Source organism: Amphiura filiformis, chromosome 5 (genome assembly GCF_039555335.1).
Source record: "Amphiura filiformis chromosome 5, Afil_fr2py, whole genome shotgun sequence".
Taxonomy (NCBI): domain Eukaryota; kingdom Metazoa; phylum Echinodermata; class Ophiuroidea; order Amphilepidida; family Amphiuridae; genus Amphiura; species Amphiura filiformis.
This window is the reverse complement of record NC_092632.1, coordinates 9,481,107-9,507,537: the sequence shown is the minus strand read 5'-3', so window position 1 is coordinate 9,507,537 and position 26,431 is coordinate 9,481,107. Positions and strand designations below refer to the sequence as shown.

At 35.6% G+C, this 26,431-nt stretch overlaps 1 protein-coding gene and 1 non-coding gene across 3 annotated transcripts in view; one reads left to right on the top strand and one right to left on the bottom strand.

Annotated features, from left to right (window-relative positions):
• Positions 1-26,431, bottom strand: part of LOC140152582 (F-box only protein 11-like) — a 66,301-nt gene that overhangs the window by 22,503 nt on the left and 17,367 nt on the right. The window contains exons 2-5 of one of the 2 annotated variants that reach the window (XM_072174972.1): positions 23,133-23,251; positions 6,660-6,747; positions 5,480-5,627; positions 1,740-1,869 (exon numbers count right to left, since the gene is read on the bottom strand). In XM_072174972.1, the coding sequence (XP_072031073.1) occupies positions 1,740-1,869; positions 5,480-5,627; positions 6,660-6,747; positions 23,133-23,251 (485 nt within the window). Of the gene's footprint in view, positions 1-1,739; positions 1,870-5,479; positions 5,628-6,659; positions 6,748-9,525; positions 9,916-23,132; positions 23,252-26,431 lie in introns of those variants that run through there. The other variant, XM_072174973.1, reaches the window with a different exon arrangement.
• Positions 21,750-21,822, top strand: Trnaa-cgc (transfer RNA alanine (anticodon CGC)). The gene has a single exon. It is a non-coding gene; the product is annotated as a tRNA-Ala (tRNA).

Genomic DNA, 26,431 nt, shown 5'->3' with positions numbered 1-26,431 from the left:
GAATCTGTTCAAGGACTATATTTACCACATCACATTCTTAATTGTATCCGCACATAATACACAAAATGCATTTATTAAGTTATAAGTGCACAATGATACCACTGCAACAGATACTGTGGCAAAGATGCATGTAAATGTGCTGAGTGATTGATGAATTTACATCTAGTCCCTCTGTGTGTACATTGCCAGCCTAGTTAGTATGTTCCCACTGGTGTAACGAGGCATTAAATCTTCTGATAAAACATGGTCTGTTCCAGGTAACATCAACAGTTTATGGCCAATTTAAGAGTGAGCAAGTTTCCAAACGCCATCATTCAGTTCCCAGCCTTTGTGTGACCTTTAAAAGGGTTCACTAGGAGCATGGATGTCATTCATGGGTAAAATGACAAATGTATCAATGCATATCATATGGGTGTGCATGGGATGGTACAGTGGCACCTGTCTTTTCTGTATCTAGTATTCACACAAATCACTTCACTCAATCTTTTTTGGCTTTGCTTTGATTTTTTGTTTGTTTTGTTTGCAGGCTGTTAGAAAAACTGATTTTGAAATATGACCAAAACTACATGTAGGACACTCATATTCCTTTCCTTTTGTACTGTTCAAGAAGCAACATTTGGAACACTATCAATGAGCAAATCTTACAATAATAATTCCATTTTTGATGGCAATTTACGCTGTTCAATAATGTTCTTCTAAATTCAAGGCCACAGCAGACTTAATTTGCTTGATTGTATCTCATACTATAAAAAACTAATTAGTTTAATTTTGAAATATGTCTGAATAATAGGACATATAACTTGGGTATAAATAATATATAAGTACAGTAATGAAAGTTACATCTTAAATATGCCAGCGGAAAAATTCATCATTCAGAGCTTGCATGCATCGTCACATCAGTCTGTCCGAGTAAAACTAGACCCAGACTAGAGATGACTTTATTCCTACATGGAAAGACAACACCACACATTAATAAATGATATCCTTGACTTCAGTGCAAGTATCCCATTCATATAGTTCTATGTAATGGGCTCATCTTGTCCACAGAGATTTCTCCATCATTCATACTCCCAATATAGAACCATTGGCTAGTTTTTACAAAGGGAGCTACCCAAAGTCCTGAGACCTTGCCCAACTAGAAAGGACCTTATTTTTTTCCAATCAATAAGAAGGGTTTAGGGCCAATGCCCCAAGACCTTAAGGGGTCCAAGGCTGAGACCACACAAAGGCCAAAGGTTAGTCCATTTCAAACAGGTTACACCAGCACTAGCATACGAACTATCATTTTCTATGTGCTTCACAAAAACTGGCCTATCTTCCCTATATCTCTCTTCTAAGTTCTATTGGACCCAAATTATCTTGGGCCCAGAACAGCTCCCATTGGCCTACTAAATCAACTACATTTTTCAAAGACTAAGCAAACAGTCAAATAATTTTGGTAATCAAACAGAGGTGATCGGTTTAACTGTTCAATGCTTCACAGTGCTGTAAGTGAGAAAATAAATGGTCTCGTCCCCTAAGACTAGACTCCTTTTCGTCCAGGATTTTTACAATTTTTACACCATCTGTCTTCAAATTAAGCAATAAAATTGCACCACCTTTATGAATAGTCAATATCTAGATGCAGTTGCCAGACAGCCAGCATTACCTCTGAGGGAAACAACAAATATTCTCTATGGAGAAATATAAGTGGGTTCTGTGACACACTGGAGAAATAAGCGTGATTTGAAGAGACTTACCAGGGTTTTGAAGCTTTCTTTCCATACATTAGGAACATCTATTTTATCTGGCTGCACAAATTTAAATTTGGTAGGAGCCGGTCTAAGCAGAGGTAGCGACATTTCATATACGGATTGGTACATCTTTTTCCTATTAGGATAAACAAACAAATACACAAGAAAAGAAAGCGTTTGTAATTATATTAACTGAACAGTCACATCTTACTTGTAGATAACTTAAACAATATTACCTGCCTCTCTAAGAGAGAGAAATTTCTGGGAATCATTGGGGACCAAGAAGTTTTTAACTAAAAGTATTAAACTTAGCAGCCTTTGCCCTAGCTGTAATCTTTCAACACTGTATGCTGATAAACAAACAATGCAGCTCATTTTCATTTCAATATTAAAGCCTGGCACTTGCTTCATTACTTAACATTGTGCATATTAAATGGCATTGATACAGAACCAATTGATGCGATATATATTATGCATACTATGATAACCTGCAGTACAAACATCTAACACTACGCCTTGAATTAGTTACATTAATGCTGCATTAACTAGGCATATTAATGTTTTGATAAGTCACAAGACAGAAAAGACTAGAGACATTTTCTTCAGCAACATTAGTTGCTCTTCGATCTTCACAAGGTTACTAAATAGCATTATGAAACCATTTCTTTGGATCTTAAGTCATTTTCTAATATTTGCATTATGTTCAAGGTGCTTAATTTTCTGAGCGCAAATTGCTATCTGAATCTTGTTATTATTATTTACCAACCCGCTGGTTACTTCTAAAGGCAACATGTCCTTTATTTTATTGGTTTTCCCTTAGAAATTTTAAAATTTTATAACAGTAAAATATTAATATCACAGATTACAGATCACAGACACTTAGAAGAGCAAATTATGCAGTCTCAATCTAAATCTCTTTCCTAAAGTCAGAGATGCCATGCCACTCAGTTTCATTTAAAAAAAATTGAAACTGGAGAGAAACACCTGAAAAAGCACATGAATGCAGGCCAAAAAGCCCCGAATGGGCTGAAAATAAATAAAAACACAATAATTTGGAATCACAAAACCTGAATTCAGGCTAAAACCTGAAAAGTGGCATCTGTGCATTGATGAGTATGACTTTCATTTTTTTTAATTGATTTAAAACTTCAATAAATGTAACTTGATCAGTAATGTAATAAATTGTAATCTACAAAATTAATAGTCTAATAGATGTATTTAAAAAATTGGTTCTTGGATTCATTGGAAAACTGAAATCAAGTGACTATTTGTCCTTTTCTTCCAGTGAATACAATGCAAGAGGTAGTTAAGTATTTATAATAAAAAATTAAGATTTTCCCAAAAACTGCTCATTTTTGCAGGAATCGGTAACTTGTATGCTAGTTGGATTTCTAGCATGGAATGTTTCATGTATACTTTCAATATACTTATCATCATACCTTATTACCTTCTTGAAACACAATTTTACCTTTCATATCAGAACAATGGATTTCTGAAAATAATTTAGTGTAGTTACACAGTTTGTTCTCATTTATTTGAGGTCTTTTCAGCTCAATGCAAACAACATTAGTGGCCCAGATTAGTGGCATTGGTAGAATCAATTCATGCTACTTATAAAGTGAACATCAGTACATTCAACAATGCCTATGAACTTGAAATGTAACAAACTGTTTACAGCATATGAACTTTCAGCTGGCTTGGTATGAATAGGTGATTGACCAGCATGTTAATGTGATAAAGATCTAGTTCACATGGTAGTTAAAAACACATTCACATCATACTCAAAAAGAAGGAAATGAAGAAATTAATTAAGTATGGTAAACATTGTTATACCAGTTTGTTATTTGGTCATCTTAAATGGAGAAAGATGATAGGGCGTCATTTAAGAGTGAAATCTAATTTGATTTCAGATATTTTTTATCAACTGTGTTCTTCCTGGAAAGATCCAATCAAGTCCAACATGCATTACAGCTTAGATGTAGAAGAAATGTATTAATTTATTACAATCTCAGACTTGAAAAAAGAGCAGAGAAACAAAGTGGTACATGTAACCATAACTCTATCCAGTAAAGGTTAAACATCTAGCTGACATCAAAAGCCTTTACATGGCACTTAATAAAGCATGAACTTAAGGCAAATAAATCCCTACAACAATTGTTCTTTTATCTTAAAGCATTCACACACAATTGAGCATGCCTTGAAGGCTTTCAACTCCGGCTATTCATGCTGTTGTGGTAATTAGGTCCTTTAGATCTGTGATAACACTCCATCGACCTGCTCTCAATGTTTGGAATCACTGAACCCATTACGCGCCAGTATGCATGCTTGTTACTCAACAATGCAGATATGCGTGCAATGATCCACACAAATGTTCGCACTCTCGCCATCTTGTACGCACGCACACACAAGTTCTTGTTCTCTCTTACACTACAAATATACACACTTTCCAAATGACACGGCAGTGCTTTAAGCATGCTACCACTTTCCATTGCCAAACCATGCTATGCATAGGAAAATTAGCATTAATTTTTTGTACACAGATTGGAAATCAGCTCCAGAGCTGAGTCTAACAGTTTGGGGGGTTTGCTGTGCATTAGAGCTCACTGATATTTGATCCAAATGGAACAAAGGCTGCAGAGAGAGCATTTAATAAAAATGGAAATTCACATTAAATAGAAAGAGGGAAATTCAATGCATCAATCAATTGCAAGCTAGGGAATAAATTGCACTAAAGACACGCATGTGCTTAATTGTGACGATGATAACTGGCAGCTAATGACTGATAGCCTTAAAATGCACAAGCAAAAATATCACATAAATCATATTAATGATTTGAGATTTACCAATAATATTAAAATATAGCTGATAGCAATCTGTAAAATTGGTTTTCCATACTTTGGCAAAATCCCATTTAACAGTGATATATATTATGTACATAGTACCAATGTATTTTCTGCATCCAATTCATTTATTGAAATTTGATATTTGTTTATGCAGTCTTCATTAAAATCATTTGTGCTTACAATTTCCCATGATGAGAAAACAGTCGTTATTTAGCCTTGCATTTATTATCAATTTGTGCTAGCTTCCGAGTCGTTGATCTCCTTGGAGGATGCACTGATTTGCTTCAATTACAAAAATATTTACACTTTTGATTTCATTTGAATTCGACTTGATGTCTTTTTCCATATTGATAGGTTCATGCGATCAAATTTCATCTAGTTTGTTTTTAGTACATGTAACTGATTTAAGTGCAAAGATTTGAAGTACATACATTTGAAGGGTTAGATTCCTACATTTGTGAAAATATGTGTTAATATATTTTCAATTGTCGCATTCGGCGTAATTAGCATCCCAGCAGGTTAAGTCACTCATTTTATTAAAATTATGAAACGAAAGTTACAAATGAGAACTTACACACATAAACATTAATACTAGGCAAAATACAGTGATCTGATATCCAAGTCGTTAAAATCCTAAACTGGAAGATTTAAATGGTAATTTCATTCAGAAATTTGAATTAAGAAATTTGATGAAATTTAGTCGTATAGGTTTATTAATAAGGGGATGCTAAACAGTTGTCATTCAAAATATTCTCTAGGGGTGCTTATTAGGGAAGGGAAACTAATTAGGTAACATACATACATACTCCAAATTATTTACAAAGTATCAATAATTGTGAATAGCACTGGGTTACAATGTCCCGAGAACGGAGGAGGGATCAAAAAAAAAAAAAAACCACCTACCATAATGTGAGGTCGTTGGCAAGTGTGTTGAACCTCTTGCAAACACAGGCAACATTGCAGAGGTCCTTCTCCAGTAAGTAAGAGAAGATAGTGAGCAAGATTTCATCTGGCACATGGTACTGTAGGAAGTTGTCTTCGGGGTTAGTCACTGAAAGCATAAACAAATCAACCAATTACTAACAAGTTTTGTCTTTTTATTTTAGCAGCAAACATTATAGTAAACAAACAGCTTCCTCCAAGATCTTCTTTGAAACTATCCATACTGTGCAGCTCACCATAATTCAAAAGCCATTATCTGCCCACACACAATTCTTCCAAATCTGGCAAAATAATAACTGTACGCTTGTCTCCAAAAAATCGCTTGTTTTTCAATAATGAGTTGCATCAATGGACATGAAGATTGCCAAACAAATGTCTCATGATTGATATACTGAACCTTGGTATTTCATGTCATCTGCAATTTTACATCAAAACAAATCTTAGATATTGACAGATTTCTGATGGATGGAAAATGAAATGTGAAGATAACCTCTAGCTTTTGTTTTCCTATATCTGGCTCAATTTGGTAATGTTACAATTGAATACCTGAGTGGAAGAAGGGCCCAACTCCATCAACACTTTTTTTGAGATACTAACAAAAAACACACTATTTGGAAAAGTTTTAAGAGACAGACTGTTTTTATCTTGAGGGAACCTTTAGTACTGGTAATGAACATACACTGTAACATACATTTGAAATGATATATGTTGCAATTGCAACGGTACAGGTCTTTTAAGATATGATAAACTCATTTCGGTAAAATGGAGTTGGGCCCTTCTTTCACTCAGGTATTCAATTATGAAATGATTGTAGTTATATGGAGAGAAACTGACCCGGTAATAATATTAAATGAAGAAAGGGAACAAAGAAATTAGACTGAAGCAGGATTTGAACTGGCAACCTCTCAATTGTGAGTCCGATGCTCTACCATCCAAGCTATCCAGCCTAGTGGAAAGCAGTCCCAATTACCAATATCTTTGCTTTCACGCTGGTCAGAGCTATTAAACCAGGAACCTGATTAAACCAAGCTTTCTTTTAGCTGAGGATCATAGTAAATAATTAATTTATCTGTTCACCTAGTAATATCCATTGTTTCTATGTTGCAACAAAACCAATTAGTTGACCATCTCCGATACTTACAATTAATACTTGTCCCATCTCTATAATGCGACGGCCTGGAACGTTTAGCTCTGCTGACCAAGTGAGGTGGGCTAGGGGTTGATGTGTCCTGCATAAAATAAAAATCAAACCACATTTAAATTATTCATCAAAATAATATTACCACTATCACTGGCTTTGCAAACACTGTATTATGGAGTGGAATATAATTTCATCCAATGATCTGGGCAGTTTTAGTAGAAAGTGGTGGTATCATAAATGTTGTCACTGAGTGAGAAGATGCAATTCCTTCTATATCATCTTTCTTACCTTCACTTAAATATGTACAAACAAACAAACACAAATCTATTCATGATTCATGTGCAAAATATTTTGCAGAAATTCAGAAACACAAAATGCCTAGCAAATATTGACTATTTACTATCAAATGTCAGATTGAATAGTGTTGGACACTAAAAGTGAAAACATCATCCAGTGTAAGTGAGGAAACACTCTATTTTGAAAGAAACGGAAGAAAACATCCCCTGGACTCGAATGTAAACCAAAGAAAACTTTAGGAAATATAACTTCAAATACAGCTAGAGTCAACATACATGTAATGTACTACAACTACAATCAATATTTTACCAAATCCTTTATTAAAGAGTAGCCTGTGTGCGATGCCAAGCATGTGCATAGGACCTTGTGCAAAAATAATACGCATTGGCCAAAGTTAGTAACTAGTAGCACGCTATTAAATTTGTAAATGGATTTGGCAAAACATTGCAAGAACCAACCTAAGAAATAAAAGGCTGCCTTGTACATGATGTACATATCAAATGCTCTGTAATAACATGATTCTCTACTGGGACCAACCATGGACCAACATACAGTCTATTGCCTGCTTATGGAATGGATTTATTGCAGGGGCTATATGGCTATACCTTACCAGCTCCAGAGCATCATGGGAGATGGCTGGCACGATATGAACGAAACTTGAGAGAAGCCAAACATTGAAAGCGCTGTCACTAGTGCATATACAATGGGCAAATAATTTGACATTCAATTCTGACGGTGGCAGGCATCGAGTCCGACGGCAGAATATGAGAGCTGGGTGTTTTGTATGATACTTTGGTTGTTTTGGGTCCCCCAGTTTAAATGCCTTGCAGGTTCAAAATGCTATGTACACACTGACAGTAATGACATACATTGTATTGATTTGCATATTATTCCAAAGCAAAATAAATCTGACCAAACTCATTCGCATATTTATCGTATCACATCGTGTCCTACATCTAATCCCGAAGAAAATTGGAAGGTGGAGGGGAGTTAAGTGTATAAGATGTTGTCTAAGGCTCAGTGTACCAAACAGAGAAACAGTAGCATTAACTGTCTCTTTATGGTAATTGGTATTTAATCCATAGAATGAGGGAAGCGACTGTCATCCTCACACTACACATTCGCTAAGCTTGTGAGGGCCACAGACTGAGGCTAAAACCAGATTCAACACTAAGGTACTCTCAATTCCAGAACTATTTTTGAATTTATATTTATTTTGTCAGATGAAAAGTTGCTTAATACTTTTATTAACATCTAACTGGGAATGAAGACTTTAATTTTTTGTTTTAAGACATCAATTAAAGTTGGCAGTACTTACCCTATTACATGAAGTAAGGTATCATTTTATTCCTAATTCTGCCTTCTTTTAAATAAAGTAAACCCCAGTTCATTTGGATGACAAATAAAAAAGTTAGACCTTTAAATGTACAAGTAGTCAGGGGTGGAATTGGTGGGGGAGCAGTCGGTGGGAGCAGCCATAGAGTTTACACCACAGAATGAGAAGGAGAACCAGGACTCGACCGCTATCTTGATACAGACATGGAGCAAAATTTGGAGAAAATTTATCTCTCTTGCCGGGAAATAAACATTTTTTGCAGGCCTGCTCGAGGCATTTGTTGTAATGCACGCGTGACATGTATGATATGCGCATTTGAGAGACGCACTTAGCGACCTGCACGCGAGTACCAAAATGCTCCAGATGAGACGCAAAATTGTATATATACCCCCAATTTTCTTCCCATAGTTGAAGGCGGGATTGTAAGTGGCGATATAGGGAGTGCTGGTTCTTCTTCTCTTATTCTGTGGTTTACACACAAATTGGTCAAAAATTATGCCTTTTTAAAAGTGACATATCTGGAAAAGTATAACTCTTGGGGTCTCATACATTTTATCTAATGACATGTCATTTGTAACCAAAGATCTCAATAATTAATATTCAAGTGCCAATTAGTGCAAATCATGAATAGAGTTTACACACAAGCAGCCACTATACACAAAAGTGGTTAAAAACCATGCCTTCTTTAAGCCTAGAACTAAGGGTGTTACCAACTTCTTCTTTTTAACTGTCATAAAAAAAAACCCATGCATTTACGCCCAAATGACCTAAGATGCTAATCATAGATCCATCCTTTGCGCTCATTTTAGTGATAAAATTTTTACCCCAGCACCTTACCGGGTAGGACCGCCATCAAAGATGACCAGGGGGGGAATTGGCGAGGCTGACCATAGGTTTCTACAGTAAATCAATGATTTTTTTTATTTCTACTAGTTTAAAGGTAAAAAATAGGACATATTCCTTTTATATTTAGGAAAAAATTCGATGAAAATTGCATTTTTGTACAAGTTTTACTTTTAGTCTAAAATTAATTTTGCCTTTATTTGTCAGAATTTCCCAAATTTGCATAATAATAATAATAATAATAATAATAATAATAATAATAATAAAATAATAATAAAAATCCATTTAAAAATAAAAATCCCATTTTGAGACAAAAATGTGATAAATTGCACTGCAAATAACATGATTGAATATTTGTAGCATGCCTAATTCTAAACTAATAATGCCCACCAATGATGGCCTATTCCGTTTACAGGCTTGATTTGGTTGATATTGCACAGAACGTCTACAGGAATCCTCCAGATGTTGCTGCAACATCCACGTACTGGTAGCAGTTCTCGGTGGACAGTAAGTTATACTGTTGGTATAGCCAGACATCATTACATGTACTTCATGTTCATATCGCAGGGCTACAATTGCAACATGTCTACAATTTACAATGTAGGCAGTTATTCACTTGCTCTATTCGACACTACTCACGGTGAAATCACCACACGCAATAGGGCCTACATACATGTTTACATCTTAGGAATATCTCCACATAGAAGACTGTCATCAAACTTTTTGATATGGTGATCTGATATCAAAGACTGTCATCAACTTTTTGACATGCTGATCTGCTATTCTATTCCAAGCATCATGTTCCAAGCATGATTCCCGCAGTCAATACCATGGATCCTTGATGTGTAAAAAATGAGCTATTGGGTATTATAAAGTGAATACGCCCACTGCCATGCTAGTTGCATGGCTCACAAGTCATGATGGCAACTTTGATCATACATTGCGACAAACCACACAATACTCTTATGTTGAAAGTCTGGCCTTGTGTTGTTATTGTGTAACTAGTGTCAACCTAAATATGACCTTTTTGAACAAGTTCTATCATGCAGTTCTGGTCACTTTGTTTTCTGTGTGTAAGATCCTGGAAAGAATGGCAACCAACGAAATAGACTGACATGTGGGAAACACCAACCACCACAATTGACATGGTGAGATGGGATTTCCCCATTTCTGTAGTTTCTAACCCAAAGGTCAAAGATGCTAAGAACCAGTATACTATAAACCATGATACAGTTTGGATAGAAAATGAAAATCAATTTACTCTGTGCACATTAAATATGATATACATTTCAACTACATCGTAAATATGCCGATCGGAAATCGGAACTGTAGTTCAGAAAGATTTTGTGTGTGGTAAACAAAAACACTACCAATCACTATTATACTGGCGATAGCATGTTTGATGAGCATGTGGTATGGCATGATTGTTTACGCCAATCCTGCACCGCCTTGCTCTTTGATACGTAATATATTGAATACGGTGTCTACTGACTGGTCGTATGTACTATAAATGTTCAAATCGCCAGCAATTGATTGGTTGAATGTTTTGAAAGTCGCGCATGATCATTATTTTTCGTTTAAGTCCTACTGAAAATATATATTTGAATAAATTATAGGCCTACATTTGACATAATGTAATTCTGTTGTTTGGTATAACTTTACATTATGTTCAAAGCTAATTACCATGCTTGGAAAAAGTGGGGAACTTGGGAACCATGTTCCCAGGAAATTTTGCTATTTGGAGGGAAATTTGTGTCTTCTAAACAAAGAAATACATAAGAAATAATGGGAACATTTTCAATACTGGAGGTAAATTTTGATGATGTTCCTGGGAAATCTTGCATTTTTTCCAGCCCTGGCTAATTACAAAATAAATGTGCTTTTCTGTTTTTCCAAAATATAGCATTTGTCTGTACATTTAAGATGTCTTCATGTACGTAGGGCCTGAAACAGGTAGGCCCTATACCAGAGTCACCTTAATTCTGTTTTTCTTTTTGCCATGTAAATTAATTTGATTTCATACTTCCCTGTGATGTTTTTGGTAGTTAAAAATTAAAAACATTTTTGTCCTTAAATACTTCTCTCACTAGGCAAAGATTTTTTATATATCAGTGGTACATGCTAAATATTGTGCAGTTAAAAATACTTTTCACAGCAAGCAAGTTTACTAGAAAGTAAAACCCTTAACATGCCACTGCACGTCTCAACCAACCCTTTTTCTTTGTGGGATCGTCTACTAAACATGGCATTCATATCAATTTGTTAAAATTTCATGATAATGTAAATATTACACTCAATTTCAAAATAACATTCCCTGAATTCCCAATCGAAGAAACCAGAACCAGTGAACTTCCTGATCTGATAAATCCCACACAGTACACAGCTAGGTCATACATGTAGATCTGTAAAGTTGGCTCTGCTTGTTGGTGACAGGGGCATACAATTTGCGAACCTTCTGAAACACATGCATATGTGCCACTAGGCAAGCAGGCACGCAGCCAGCTTTCCAGGTAGCATAGAGCTCATAAACATACATACACGCACACACTATGTAGGTAACATAGGAAGCAGGGGCGCCTGCATTTTAAGTTAGGTGGGATAGGGAAACCCAATCAACACAGGAAAGAATTGTGACCCTTCCATCCACCGGTAGTCTCTTTTCTGCTGTCAATGAATCATGACATATGCAGCGCCCACAATCAACACATCAAAATGTTTGACACCACTTGTTGTTGTTGGGTGTGCATATTGTTGCATGTTATGTGTCCCCATTTCTTACTACCACTAGTGCAACAAGAAATGCCACTATTTGGGAGTATAGTAGTACAGTATGAATTAATGCAATTTTCATTCTTGGATATTCTTTTTCCTAGGACCCTTAAACCCTTGTCTAATGGAGGTGGGAGGCGTGTTACATGTAGATGCAACCCTTACCTAGGGAAATCAATGTCCGGATTGTTTGTTGTCACATAAAATGCTTAGTAAAATCATCATTATTATTATCATTATTTTGAAACAAAATAGCATTTTACAAAATTTTATTATTATCCTCATTATCATTAAAATTATCCTTATTTTTTTTTTAAATTACACTTTTAACCATGCACAAAAACTACAACGTATTCAACTTGGAGATAAGCATCAATTACTGTTTTAAGCATCAATTACTGTTTTAAGCATCAATTTCATTTGGCCCAAAATGCTAATTTAGAGTGAAATACTGCCTGAATAAATGACCAACTTGAAAGTTGGCCGGCCGGCTAGCACACAAACTGACTCGCCTGTTTGAGTTAAATACTGAGCAATGTGGCTGTTGGTTTCGCATGTGTATGACACATGCCTTTAGGCCAAAACACCCCTGCATTGTCTTGACCCAGTATTATTCAGTTCTGACTATTGGCTGCCCCAACAATAACACAAGAGTCGATTCAAGACTCCAGCTCAATAGAGAAACAGTAGTAGCTTAGAAGTTGTGTCCCCATATGACCCCTACCAAGAGCTAGCAGGTATTGTATTAAACCATGTCTACCTTGATTCCAACACATAGTTATTGACATGCTGCACAATATACTACCTAAATTAACATTAAGAAATTATTTAGTAACTGCAGGTTGACCTAATAAACTAATATTAAGCATTTTAATAATCTCACTGTCGTGACATGTCACAACAACAGGCAGACAGTGTTTGCCCATTCTCCTTTTGCCATCTCGGACCATTGGAATTGATTTTTTCCCACCATACCGAATCCCACACACTTGTGGAGAGGAACGGGAGAATTAGGGTTGGATGGTTTGTGGATAACCTGGTGTACACCTGGGTAGTCGCAGTGAACTTAACAGCCTTAAGGTACAAAACTAAATCAACTTAGGGTACGGCTCAACAACTTCAATACTGGTCAAAAGTAAATCATACAATACAATACAATTACAAAGAACTCAGTCAGACCAAGCAGTTTCAAAACTTAAAATAACAGTTCATTTGCGACAATTTAACTATTATTCTGATGTGTGTGTTTAAATTTAGGACATAGGCCAACATTTTTTGTTTATTAGTTAGCTATGTTGAAACCTGCTGTTTCAACATAGTAATTCATGTAATATAATTTTGTAAACCAAGGTATTTATAATCATGTAAAGTTCTGGATTCTGGCTTTGTTGTAAAATCTGGACAGAATAATATTAAAGTTCAGGAATCCACCTTAACTCACTTCAATGTTACAGTGCTTTATAGTGATGCTAGATCGGCACAATTCCATCTCACAGACGGATCTTGTTACCATAAAGTATTTTCATGAGATGCACCCTTAAAATTGCACCAACTTGGAGCAAGCAAGATGTCAGCATGGGATTCATTCAATTCACACGTAAGGTCAAGGCAATGTTGTAATTAGGCAAGTTCACCATCCCACAATGCTCCTTTGCCTATTTTAAAGCAGTTTTTCTTAACTCAAAATTTTCGACACTTACTTTTTTTCTTTAATGGGGGGGGGGGGGTTATAAAATTTCTGCTCATTATATTTCAACAGATAGGCCTATGCATTATAATCCTTATATCTACATGCATATCAACAGTACATGTCCTTACAAAGTTCTGTATTCGATTCAGAGAAAGAGCAAAGTTTGTGCTGATGCACCCTACATGCTCCCCAAGTCCATAAATTTGAACCCGTCCTGATAAAACACTTTGAATTTTAAAAAAATCAAACAACAACAACAACAAAAAAACATCAAGGAGAGAAAAAAACCAAAAAACTACCTGCCACTCTACAATTTAAGACTAAGAGAGCATGTTGCAATATCATTTTGTACTGGAACTACAATTCTGAAAAAACAAATTCAAGCCCCAAAGTCAGAGCCAAAGTAGTGCAATTTAAGTCATTTAGCAATCATTGTCATTTGCCAGTCTTGGCAAGCCTCACATGTTATACAGAGCACACTCCATCAAACTCTTCAAGCAAAAAGAAAATGACGTCAGTGCTGCAGAAAAGGTATGACACTGAATTGTAATTGTGCACTTCAAAAAAAGAACATCTTTTCTGAGAGCCTCCATTTTGTGTTCAGCAATTAATCAATTTGGTTTTAAGTTCTTTGCTAGAGTTCATCACTACAGATACAATAACCAACTAATTATATTCTGTTTATCCCCCCCCCTCCCCTCCCATTTTTCTTCAAATTTTTAAGAACATTTTAATTAAAACATTCTTTGTAAAGGTAAGCAGCAACTGAGCATCAACATTTTGCTGTCACATACATTTATTATAGAAAATAGAAACTCACAATTTTGTAATTTGCAATTTTACAGATATATAGTATTGAAATTTAAATTTAACACTGGGAATAAATTTAATTGCAATTTGCAGCCACTGAGGGGAGGAATAATTGTACAGGATTTTTATATCACAGCAAAATTAGTGTTAAAATTTTCACCCTGCTATACTATCGTTAAAGGAGTATTTTGTGATTCTAGCATCTTCTTTTATGTTCTTTTCAGGAGATACCCACAAAAAAAGCTCATTCCCAAAATTTCAGTTGATTCCGATTTCGCGTAACTTTCGGGTTATGCATGATTATGTGTATATTAGACTGCTCAATAGGCCAATGAGTTATAATTCCATTCTAGTAACCAGAACAAAATTAAAATCTGATAATATTTTTGCCAAGCGAGTGAAACTGTAAGAAATATTTTGCACAGAAACATTATGTTCCGGTGGTATAAAAATCTCAAACTTTTTTGAGAAAAGTGGGGACTGGGGGATGAGGCTGTCGATCAAAATGCCCCAAAATCAATATGCCAAGCTGTGTTTCATGATTCGATACTGCAACAAACAACATACACCTACAACACTTCCCAACTTCGACGAAACAATGTATTAGATAAAGAACTACATAAGAATTGTGGAGAATTTTGCTGTGGGATTTGCCTGCCCAGGAAATATATATTGCCCTTATGCCTGCACTAATGTGCCATTCCCATGACATAGTATTTGAACCTTTTGTGCTTCGCAAAATGGATTTAATTATTTTTTTTTATAGTACTAGTAGGCTCATCGTAAACTCAATAGGAAATACACAGTTATCCACAGATGCATTTTCAAAGTGTTTCACTAACAATATAGTCCTCTAACATTCTATTAATAGACTTTCAAATTACACTAGGTTTTAAACTGTGAAGTCATCCGGGAACTTTTTTGGGGACAAAATTAATTACTTTGTCTGTGGCATAAACTGTCTGGAGACAAACTGGCTTCCATGTATTTTACCATGTTGTGAAATGTCTGTAACACTCCGCAATGCACAGTAGCCACAGAAATATCTAGGTCTAGTCCTAACAATCCCTGATGAAAATGACCACCGAGTCCGGTCATCTACTGTTCCAATTCTAATCACAATTAGTCTGTGAAAACCATTGTGTATAGGGCCTGGACCTACTCTCAGTCTGTGAAAAGCATCTGCTGTAGATTGGATATTCAATAATGACCAACCCAAGTCACTAAACAAAGGGACATCAAACCCATCTATTATGTAGCAATTAATAAATGAGAGTCATCAAATAATAAATGTAGACCAGTTCAAATATGCATGGCTCGTACAATATATGCTAGAGCGAGGAAAGATATTATGGACCTTTACATATATACACATATGATTTGTAATACTGATCTACCACAACAAGACGGCATGACTAACAATGTTTCTTGAAATTAAGTTTTCACCCAAGATGGTTCAGGCATTTTGAATCTACCTTTATGTCTGAAAACCCCCAATTTCAAACCCCTACATGTATAAATAATGCTAAATTCAACCACTTTAAAATTTGTGTTCATATAACTAGGCAGTCTTTGTTCAGTACTCGGTACTCACTGTTGAAAGTGTATAGTCCGTATGCTTTCATTAAAAGGCAGTAAAATAAAATTGTGATTTTTTTTTCTTTCAAAAATGTAATTTAAAAACTGCTCATTTTTGCAGGAATCTGGCATGCTAGTTGGGTTCCTTGCATCATTTCCTTTATAAAAATGCAACTTATCATCATTATGTTATAAGATACAGTAAAAAATAATATCTACATGTATATTACTGTCTCGAGGTAAGCATCAACCATAAACCATTTTTGTGAAACATTCATTTTTGCACTTCTCAAGCTCTTTTTAACTTGCGTGCAATTATAACACATGACATGAGTTCAGATGCAAGATTCGATAAATATCACCACCAACATGTGCCCTACACTGGCTTTAATACCCTACTTTAAAAATAAGGTAAAGTTTGGAAAATATGATCAAAGTAGTGCAGAATTTCTTGTTAATTTTTCTTTATTATTTGACCAGATATTTTTTTGCCAACAAGCGAGTTCTGTAATTCAGAACATTGTGGGTACAAATCGCAACTGGGCTTGCACACCATTTCAAAGGTGACAAACGTTGCACTTAAAAAACTTACCAATTATTGCTGGGTATGATTTTCCACATGGAACTTTCATAACCAAGTTCGTTTGAACCTACCTTAGAAGTGCCAGTGTTGTAAATGAAACAAACAAAAAATCACAGGAATTTCCGATCAGTCCAAGTTCATTGCCAAAATCATCTATGGGAGGATTGTGTTATTATATCCCATTTCACGTCCACGCTTTTTACCCATAATATTAATGCACACTAAATGGTATCAGTTTTTGTATATATCTGAACACTTGAAGTCTATGGAAACTTAGCAAAATTAAAGACAATAAAAAATGTTTAAAATTGTTATGGAGTGATTAATTTTACACAGATATTTTAAACACTTGGCGGTTTATCTCCAAATATCAATATGGCAGAACTTTGTGCAGTTGTGCCTACTGGTTGTGGTACTGCCACTGGTAACTGATGAATGCAAGACAGAATATTCAAGCCTCTAAAACTGTTATGGGGGAAGATGACAAACTATTTCAGTTTTTTCCAAGATGTTTGAAAAAGTGAAATTATCGTTCATTTCTTTGAATTTTCACTGGCAACATGTTTACTGATTGCTCATAAAATTGTGATAAAATCCTGCTTTTTTGCAAGTTCTTTACATAAAAAAAGCATTAATCTATAGTTTAGAAATAGCAGATGGGTTTCTTAATTTCAATACATATCGCCATCATCTTACAATTCCACCTTTAACTAAGCACCAACATGGCATGCACAGACATATCTCTGTGGCACACACGCAGAGTGCTGGATGGAGGAGCTGCACTTGGAGAATAAACTAGTAAATTAAACAGGCATTGATTACGCCCTTTTCGCATTATATAAATAAAGCTTTCCTATTATACCATGCATACTCCTCATGTTTAGATTTCCATCACAGAATGATCTACTGCTGATTTCTATCCTCCATGTTTGTTATCAATGGCTACAAAATCTAGTCTAGAGCTGTTAATTTTAGTTGATGTTTTTTTAAACCCTGAACATTTTCCTGATCTTTGTTGTCATGATTCTAATTACATGTAGTTTGAGACTCCTCTTTCAGAAATGTTTTTAAAAAGGAAAGTACTGTAAATCTCATCAACCGTTACGATTTGCAATTGGATGCATTTTGCAATAGAAATGAGATCTTAAGGCTTTCACCAAATTTTCAGAAAAATACTTCATTTCGTGCACCAAAATTACAGAGTGTAAACATTGATTTTCATCTAAAAGTACATGAACATGAAAAGATACAGAATTACAATCAATAAAATATTGACATAAATGAAAGATAATTTTTTACGACACCTCATGTTCTTCCCCTCTTTTCTCTGGGTATCTCAGACAGCAGTTGTCACCCTACAGTGGAATCAGCTGTTCCACCCTTGGTAGATTTCCAAAGGACTGAGAAAGTTCATTGCGAGTGTCACTCAATTTGTCTAGTTTCCTATGTGCAGCATACATGTGTGGGAGAAGTAATTGTGCAGGCGCTTCTTGTGGTTTCTCAATGCTATGTCACAGCATTGCCCTGACCATATTGTTTGAAAAAAAAAAAAAATTCCTATGTATTGATTGAGTCAATGCTCACAATGGACTTTGTTCCAATTTTTTGCTGCATTGAATAATATTATTGCTACTTTGTACAAGTACAATATGAGCAAGTTGATATTTACTTTTGACATGATCAACAAATGGCTGGTGATTGGCTAATTTTTCCCACTAATGACTCAAATGATAACAGTTTTACATTTTGTTGATTGTTTCTGCAATTTACACATCACATTTGTTTGGCACATTGTAACTATTGAAATCAGCTTTGTATATTGTACATTCTTAGTCAGTGGGAGTGGTCTAGTTCGTAGACACATTTTTGATTGGACAATCGCAAGATTTGGGTGCCGTTTATCAGGCCGTGAGACGACCCCACATCATCATGCGTCTTGATAATGGTTTACACGCTTGTAGAGGTGCGGCGTATGTATCGCGCTGCATGCGAGACTAGTGCGGAATCGTGACGCGCTAGCAGTCACGCCGCAACAGAATATGTGAAAGTTGTAAACAAGTTTCGTTCATTTTATAATGAGGGAGTTTTTATGACGCGTAACTTAGTTTTTGCTTTAAAAAATTGTTTACAGTTATCAAAATAATATTTAACTGACTAAGAATGAGAATAAACGATAGGAATTTTTATTTTGCCTATCCTCTACCTATGATAGACGACAGGCAAGTCCAATATTTTTATCGTAGTGGATACCAGCTGCGCCGGCATCCACTACTCAAAATATTGGACCTGCCTGTCGTCTATCACACGGTAGAGGATAGGCAAAATAAAAATTCCTATCGCTATTCTCTAAGTGTACACTTGTGTCTGGTCATTAAAATGCCAATATTTTAATACGCAATATTAATAAAGTACATGTACATGGAATATCGTTTTGAAAATTTACAATCTAAACATGCGTATCAGCCATCACTATCAGCCATGCTATTGAGCCCAAGTATGAAATGATATTTGTGTCAAGCACTTTAATAGTACTATATGTACAGTGTAAAATTTTATGCAACATGAGCAAAAGAGAAAATTGATGATGAATTATCTGATGTAAATGAATTGAATAGATAAATAGATGGAAGAAAAACATCACTACCACGTCACATCCGCACGCACAGCAACATTATTTCTTGGTTTGATTTTCTGCGAAACCCGCATCTAGCATCTTCTATGACAAATGGTTTACCACAGGGCAGAGTCAATAAACTCTGCATCTTTGAATGCTAGAGATGTATGCCGCAGCCAACACACATAACCAACCGGCCGGCTGGCTGGTTGGCCTGTATACTTGGCTAACAACCATTTTCTCTCTACCTCTAGACCTGTCTGTGAATATATGGTAAGATGCGGTTTAGTTTTACAGGCAGGACATTTACCGCATTAATAATTCATACCAATAAGCACTTACTACTCTGTGCAAAAAAAGATGGACATGGGATATATTGGACAGCAATATGAGAAAATGTTGCCATGTATTTTCCACTATGATTTTTTTATTTGTATGTTTTCAAACATCTTTACTTTGAGAGAACAATTTGCTTTTCATTAGAACTTAGTACATTTCAAATATGTAGATGAAAATACAACATTAATATTTAATTCACGAAATAAAGAGTCAGAAAATGTAGCTTTTAAATGGTATGAATTCCCAACTTACTACCAACACATTGGCTAATTATAACAAACATTTCAAACTGTTAACTAAATTTCTTAAACATGAAATTCAATGGCCCTGCCAGCCAGCCAGCAAGTCAACCAACCAGTCCTACAGAGCTAGAGGACAATGACCTTTTCGAGGTATCACACATTCAGTGGAATGTTGAGCGCTATTTCCTCCCTTTCCCTCATCATGCAGTGTTTAAGGGCCAGGATATGCCCTTTCAATGTCTATACTGCTAGTGAAAACAATTAGCGCCCAATCAGAAGTTCAAGGGTCACACCACAGCATATCAATTGGGTCTAGATTACCTTATAAATTGTGATCTTTTTCAATTGGATTAGGCCAGGGTGGAGAAGCAAAATGTGAAAGCAGTAAACCTGCTTCAGGTAGGGAGTGCTTTATTAGAGCAGGTGTGATTTACCTGATTGATATTTACATACATACATTAGAAACAACAATAACATACAAAATTTGTGTATTAGTGTTGTAGATATTGAGACCATGTCGAGAGAGATATGGAGTTCAAGTCCCCACACAGGCAGGTATGTCTCTGGTATATCTGAATATGCATGTTATATTTCCATTTGTAATTTCATGTTTAATTGTGTTAGTGTGCGATGCGTGATTCATCTTGCCCCTGTATACTCAGTGGTCAGAGCGCTCGCCCCGCAAGCAAGAGGTCTGGGGTTCAAGTCACTGCACAGGGAGATATGTCCGGCATTTTTACTCTGTATATCTGCCTATGCATGTTATGTTTCCATTTGTAATTTCATGTTTAATTGTGCTGGTGTGCGATGCTCGATTCTTCTTTCCCTTGTATATTGATATAAGAATAACGATTAAGGTAGTATGAACGGCTAATCAAGCTTGCAGCAAAATAGCCACAATAGCAAATTGGAATTGTGTATTAATTTAAAATTTGCAACAAACTAAAGATAAGTCTTCACTCCACCTATTTATAAAGTTTCATAAAAATTTTACCATTTCTTATGTATTTCTTTATTTTTTGAAAATTACCTAAATTTTTCCACATAATAATTTTTTTTGCCAACATGGAGTGTGCTATGGTTTCCAAACTTTCAGGGATGGTGTATAAGCTTAATATCTAAATTCTCTCACCAGCTTTTTTGGATAAAGTGTTTAATTTTTTAGAAAATTAATTTTTAAGTTTTTGATTTTAGGGAAATTTAGAAACAGCTATAACTTAAAATAGAAACACTTAATTAAAAAAAGCTGGCGAGAGAATTTTCTAAATTTGATTACCTTTCATATGACACCTTGTTTGTTGAAATTGGACCTATAGTTAGCTCAAAAAAAATTATAGAATTTAGGTAATTTAGTGTTTCTAGAAAAAGTCAAGAAAATTGAAAAAAGTACTAACATTACCATTTAATATCTCCTTTGCTAAGGCAAATATCTTGGAAAAAAATTGCTGTCCTTTATTAAGTAGCATTTTTGCAATAAAATAAATTAAAAACCAGATTTATGCAGTGGGTATAAAGGAGAAAATCACATTTAAACAAATTACTTGTTTTCAAAAATTAAGCTGATTTGAAGAACTTGGCAACATGCCAAAAACATGCCGTGTGCAAAGTCTATGGGGTTTTCCAATCACAAAAATTACATAAGTTAAAAAACGCTTTTTTGGAAAAAATTAAAAATTGGCAGGTGAGTTTTTCTCACCCATCTCCACATTCTGTATCATTTTCAAGCAAATCTGAGCATGACACCGTAGCCGTTCATACTACCTTAAGCATCATTTAATTTAATCTTGTGCGCTAGTTTGTAATGTTTGAATATTTCTATGTTCCAGCGTATGGTGTGTAAGCCTCTTCCCTTGTTCGTATGATTATAATAGGCTGGTGGGTAAGCATCATTAATTGATCCCATACACTGGTATGTAATGTTTTGTTTGTGCTGTTTACCCTGATTGCTCATATCCATAAGTACCAGACTTGAATATTGTTTATGAGGAATTCTGTGTAGCTCAGTGGTTAGAGCGCTCGCCCCGCAAGCGAGAAGTCTGGGGTTCAAGTCCCTGCACAGGCAGGTATGTCTGGGTTTTTACTCTGCCTATAGATGCATGTTATGTTTACATTTGTAATTTCATGTTTAATTATGCTAGTGTACGATGCGTGGTTCTTTTTTCCCCGGTATAACATTTTTCACAATGGCAGGATTTTGACAGATAACCAAATCCAGAAAATGTGACTGAATGTCCCGAATGAATGTACAGTAATGAAGGGTGAGAGTTGATTCCTTACGCCAGGTTACATTTAATTGTAGGGGGGATGGATCATACCAGAAGAATGACACTGAAGTATTGCAGACTGCATAGATATACTTTGATCTGCTCGTAATCGGCGGGATATGAATTATTAGGCTTTTATCACTATGCCGAAAAGTAGACCCACGTTAAGAAGGTTATTGATCTGCCTGGTCTATATTTTGAGTGTTAAAAAAAGAAGACAAACTAGTAAACTTCAAATAATGATTTTTAATACCTCTGGCGAGATGTCACAAGACAATTCTCCAAATAAAATATATTGATATAAATCCGCGATGTTATAAGACCCACCGAATACGAGCTGATCGACTATAGGATCTTTCACATTAGTGTGTAAGTTGTAAAATTTTTCCTTGGTAATATCATTGGTTCTTGCCCTTGGTATAAGACGACAGATCAGAGCTGAGAGCGTATTGAACAGCGCGGTTGTGTGTATCATATTTTGGGCGTAAGACGGTAGCGTGCACTACGCAGTGATCTCGCACATCAGAGTTGTGGGACATATCACACCCATGTGTGAAGGACTTAATGCATTATGCCAACTTCGTGCATGGGAGTGACTGGTTGAACTTGATAAAATGGCCATAAAGAGTGAAAATTATATGCAACATGAACTTACAGGTGATCTGTTTAGGATGAGGATAAAAGCATTGTTTTGAGACTCATCAGTGTCTCTATCGCCTTAGATAACATGGAGACAACATTATTTTTGTGTGGAACAACTCAGCGTGCCGCCCTTGTTGTTCCACTTACAATAATGCTATCGCCTTTGTTATATCAGGTGATAGAGCTCAGAGCTGACAGTTCTCAAAACAATACTTTTATTCTCTAAGCCTAATTATGAGCACCTCCACAAGATCAAATTACAGAAATTACTTGATAGAGAAGGCAGCACATTCAACAAGCTCTAACTCAAATGCGCATTGACTTGGCTACTATTTTCCCACATGATTTTCCCACCCGAGACCCATTTCCCCAAATCACATGAACAATGTACCTAGAAAATATGTTAACAAAACTAAGCCAATGATTTACTCAATTTAGAGCAAACAAGCAACCTCCTACTACTCACGTGTTCTAATCCTTGTGACGGGGAGGGAGTTTTACGACGTAAACTGTACGGTCGACTTCTTTCTTGTGAAGAACTGCGTGTCTTGTTGGAAGATGTTGAAGGTGATGCTGATTGGGAAGCTGTAAATGGAAATAAACAGGTGAAACAAATCAAAATTAATTTTGCAATAAATCATAATTCATAAATAATTATAATATTAGTTTACTCTATTGAAGACATCTAACAATGGGGCGCTTATTAAGCACTATGTTTTGAACAACAAATTGACATTTTCCATGCAAAACAATGTTGTAAATCATTGAAACTCAATAGGTTTCCTGCAATTTTGTACCAAATTACATGATGCTTAAAGTCCAATAAGGGAGGGGGGTTTAGCCTTTAATAAAGGGCGTAAGTTAGAAAGAGGTTAGAATTGAATATAAATTCCCTTTTAATAGAGTGGCCAATGGGAAATTGCGACCAACATGATGTGCTGATAAAGTTGGATGCAACTCTAAAAAGAGTTCAAACTCTGCCATTACAAGGGTGTCGACCATGAAGGGCAGAACAGTGTACCTGCCGATTATTTTGCCAATGTGCGCATTTAAATATGTTGTGCCAATAAGGTGTACTAAGGGGCTGTGCATTAATTATGAGCCTGGGGGAGGGTAAAATTGGGGAGGGGCAAGAATTTTTGGCCAGACAAAGGGGGCAGGGGGGAAGGGCAAGCAATTTTTGGCAAGCCAAGAGGGGGGGGGGCAAGCGATTCTTATAACATACTTGTTTAAAGATGGAAGTATCGGTCGATTTCTGGTCAATGCTACATACATACATTATTTTATTATGGGTAAAAATCCAATATGGCAGATTTACCATAGCATTATGCAAGGGCTATTCTGAGTCCATACTCTGTATGTCCAAGCTCTTTGACTATTTCACAGATTTTACTTTCATGTTAGATTCATGCAACACACACCTGAACCAATTATGCAATGAGCATGTTTTTAAATTTCAACTTGAACTTGATTCAAGTTCACATCTGCATGTTCAACTAGCAGTTCACACTACAATAGCTCCATGCAATAGCTACATTTTCAGTGCAAAGTCACGATAGCAGGTCTTGATTCAATCAAGCCAGTGAAACCATCCAAGGTTTTCTAAAAGCTTTTCAATCAAATGATATGGGTGAGCAAATTACCAACTCACTAGCCAGGTAATATTGCTCAACCATTTTTATGTAACACACACACACATCAAAGACTATACAAGGAAATTCAAAGTTACGTGAAAACCCCTGAGTCACAGACAAAGTTAAGCTCTGTAGTACAGGTTCCCCCTATCACTAACTATGCAAGTAATACGTCAGTTTATGCAGGTACTTATACTGTACACAGCACATACCGCTGATCAAGAGGCCTTGTTTATGTATATGCGTTCTTGCTCTGAAGAAGATATATTTTTTTTAAAACTTTTTAAAAACACGTTTTACACCATAAAGTCAAACTGAGCAATTTCAATTTCTTTCTTTCTTTCAACTTCTCACTGCTGCCAAATTTGTCAGTTTTTCTTCAAGGTGTAGTGATTGGAAATGGTACTTATTGCATTTTACTGGAATCTACAAGAGATTTTTTTAAAATAGATTTCCCTCTGCAAATAAAAGATCAGGTTCAATAGCAAGAACTAATTACATCAACCACCTGCTGAATTTCCCATCAATTTTTTAAATCATGGCAGCATAATAAACTGACACCTCTTGATTTATTTATAGATTATATTTTTTCCCTTCAAGTTTCATACTCATGTTACCTACATTTATGTGTACATTAAATTTATTTATTTATTTGCGCTTTCATTATACATGATAGCTCCTTCAGTGACAAAGCACTGGTATTGGGGCCCTGTAATAACATGAACCTTTTTGCTTTTTTTTGTCAAATGTCTAAAAGGAATAAAAAAATTTACTGAACCCTGACAAAGAGTGACTACACATTTATATCATCCTTTTGTACAATGACACAGTCACTGAGTCAGATCAAATAATCCTACAATATGACATTTCTAAAGATGTGCACAAAATGTTGACAGTACTGGTCGATGGTCATCATTAATCCAGGTTGTCAAGTGGTTCTTTTATTTGTTTGTAGGAAGAGGTATATTTATTCATCAAAATGCAGAAAGAACCGCGGTTCATTTTTATAAGCTTATGAATGGGGATTTAGTGCTAGGGTTTAGGATTAGGGCTAGGGTTTTTAAATAACAAGAAATCGGGCCAGAAACAACTAGAAACAAGCTAGAATCTTCTGTGTAAGAGACAGATTTCAGCCTCTTACACACTATATGTAATAGTAATATTATTATTAATATTATTACAATATTAGTAATATTGTAATTTCGCTCCTATTCCTTTACAGGGTATTATATGGTTTGTAGGAATCAAGACTTATCAGTACAATACATGAATTCCAAATAAACTAGATAGCACTTCTAAAGCAGGTTAAGGTTACGGAGGGTGAAAATTCCACTCAACTTGTCTTTTGTTTTTTAATTTTTATTTATGAAGTATATGTATATATTAAACATCTCAGAGATGTAGATTGAAAAAATTGTATCAACAAAGTATTTTTTTAATTATTTTTGTGTATCAATATTTGCTCTAGATATCCCACAGCACTAATTCTTTTTTAAAGACAGTTCTTGTTTTAAGGGGACACTACACTAAATCCTTCCGCATTTGGTGTAACTCATGGAAGAAAGAGAAGGTGTGAGGGGCTATCATTTTCTTTGGAAGGGGGAATCCCAAATATACATGGGGGCCCGTGGGTTAGATTTTAAAAGGTATGCCAACATTTCCTGTCATCCTCCCCTGGCCCTGCTCTCGCCAGCCTAACTTTGCCAATGTGGAAACTTTAAATGGCCTAGATATTATGATGCAGATTTGAATGTTTCTGTAGTGTTTCCTAAGCCTTATAAAGATGCACTGTAAATGTTTGCCAAAAACTGCTCCCCCCTCCCCATTCTACCCTCCCCAGGACTCATAATTATTATGCACCTAGTTACTTTATTGTATTTTCACATGTATTTCAATGGGACATTTATTTAGTGATGTGCCCCTTATAGTGATTATTATTCCAGTGCATGAACTGGCAACCCTATCATTTTCATTTGATTGCTAAAATCACTGAAGCATATGCACAGTGGAGCATGAGTATTCAACCAGCACTATACTAGACAAAATCAATAAAATAAGTACTATCACCTTGGCCCTGGCAACACTAACTAGCATTGTAAACAAGTTAGCACATGGTTTGAACATGATAATA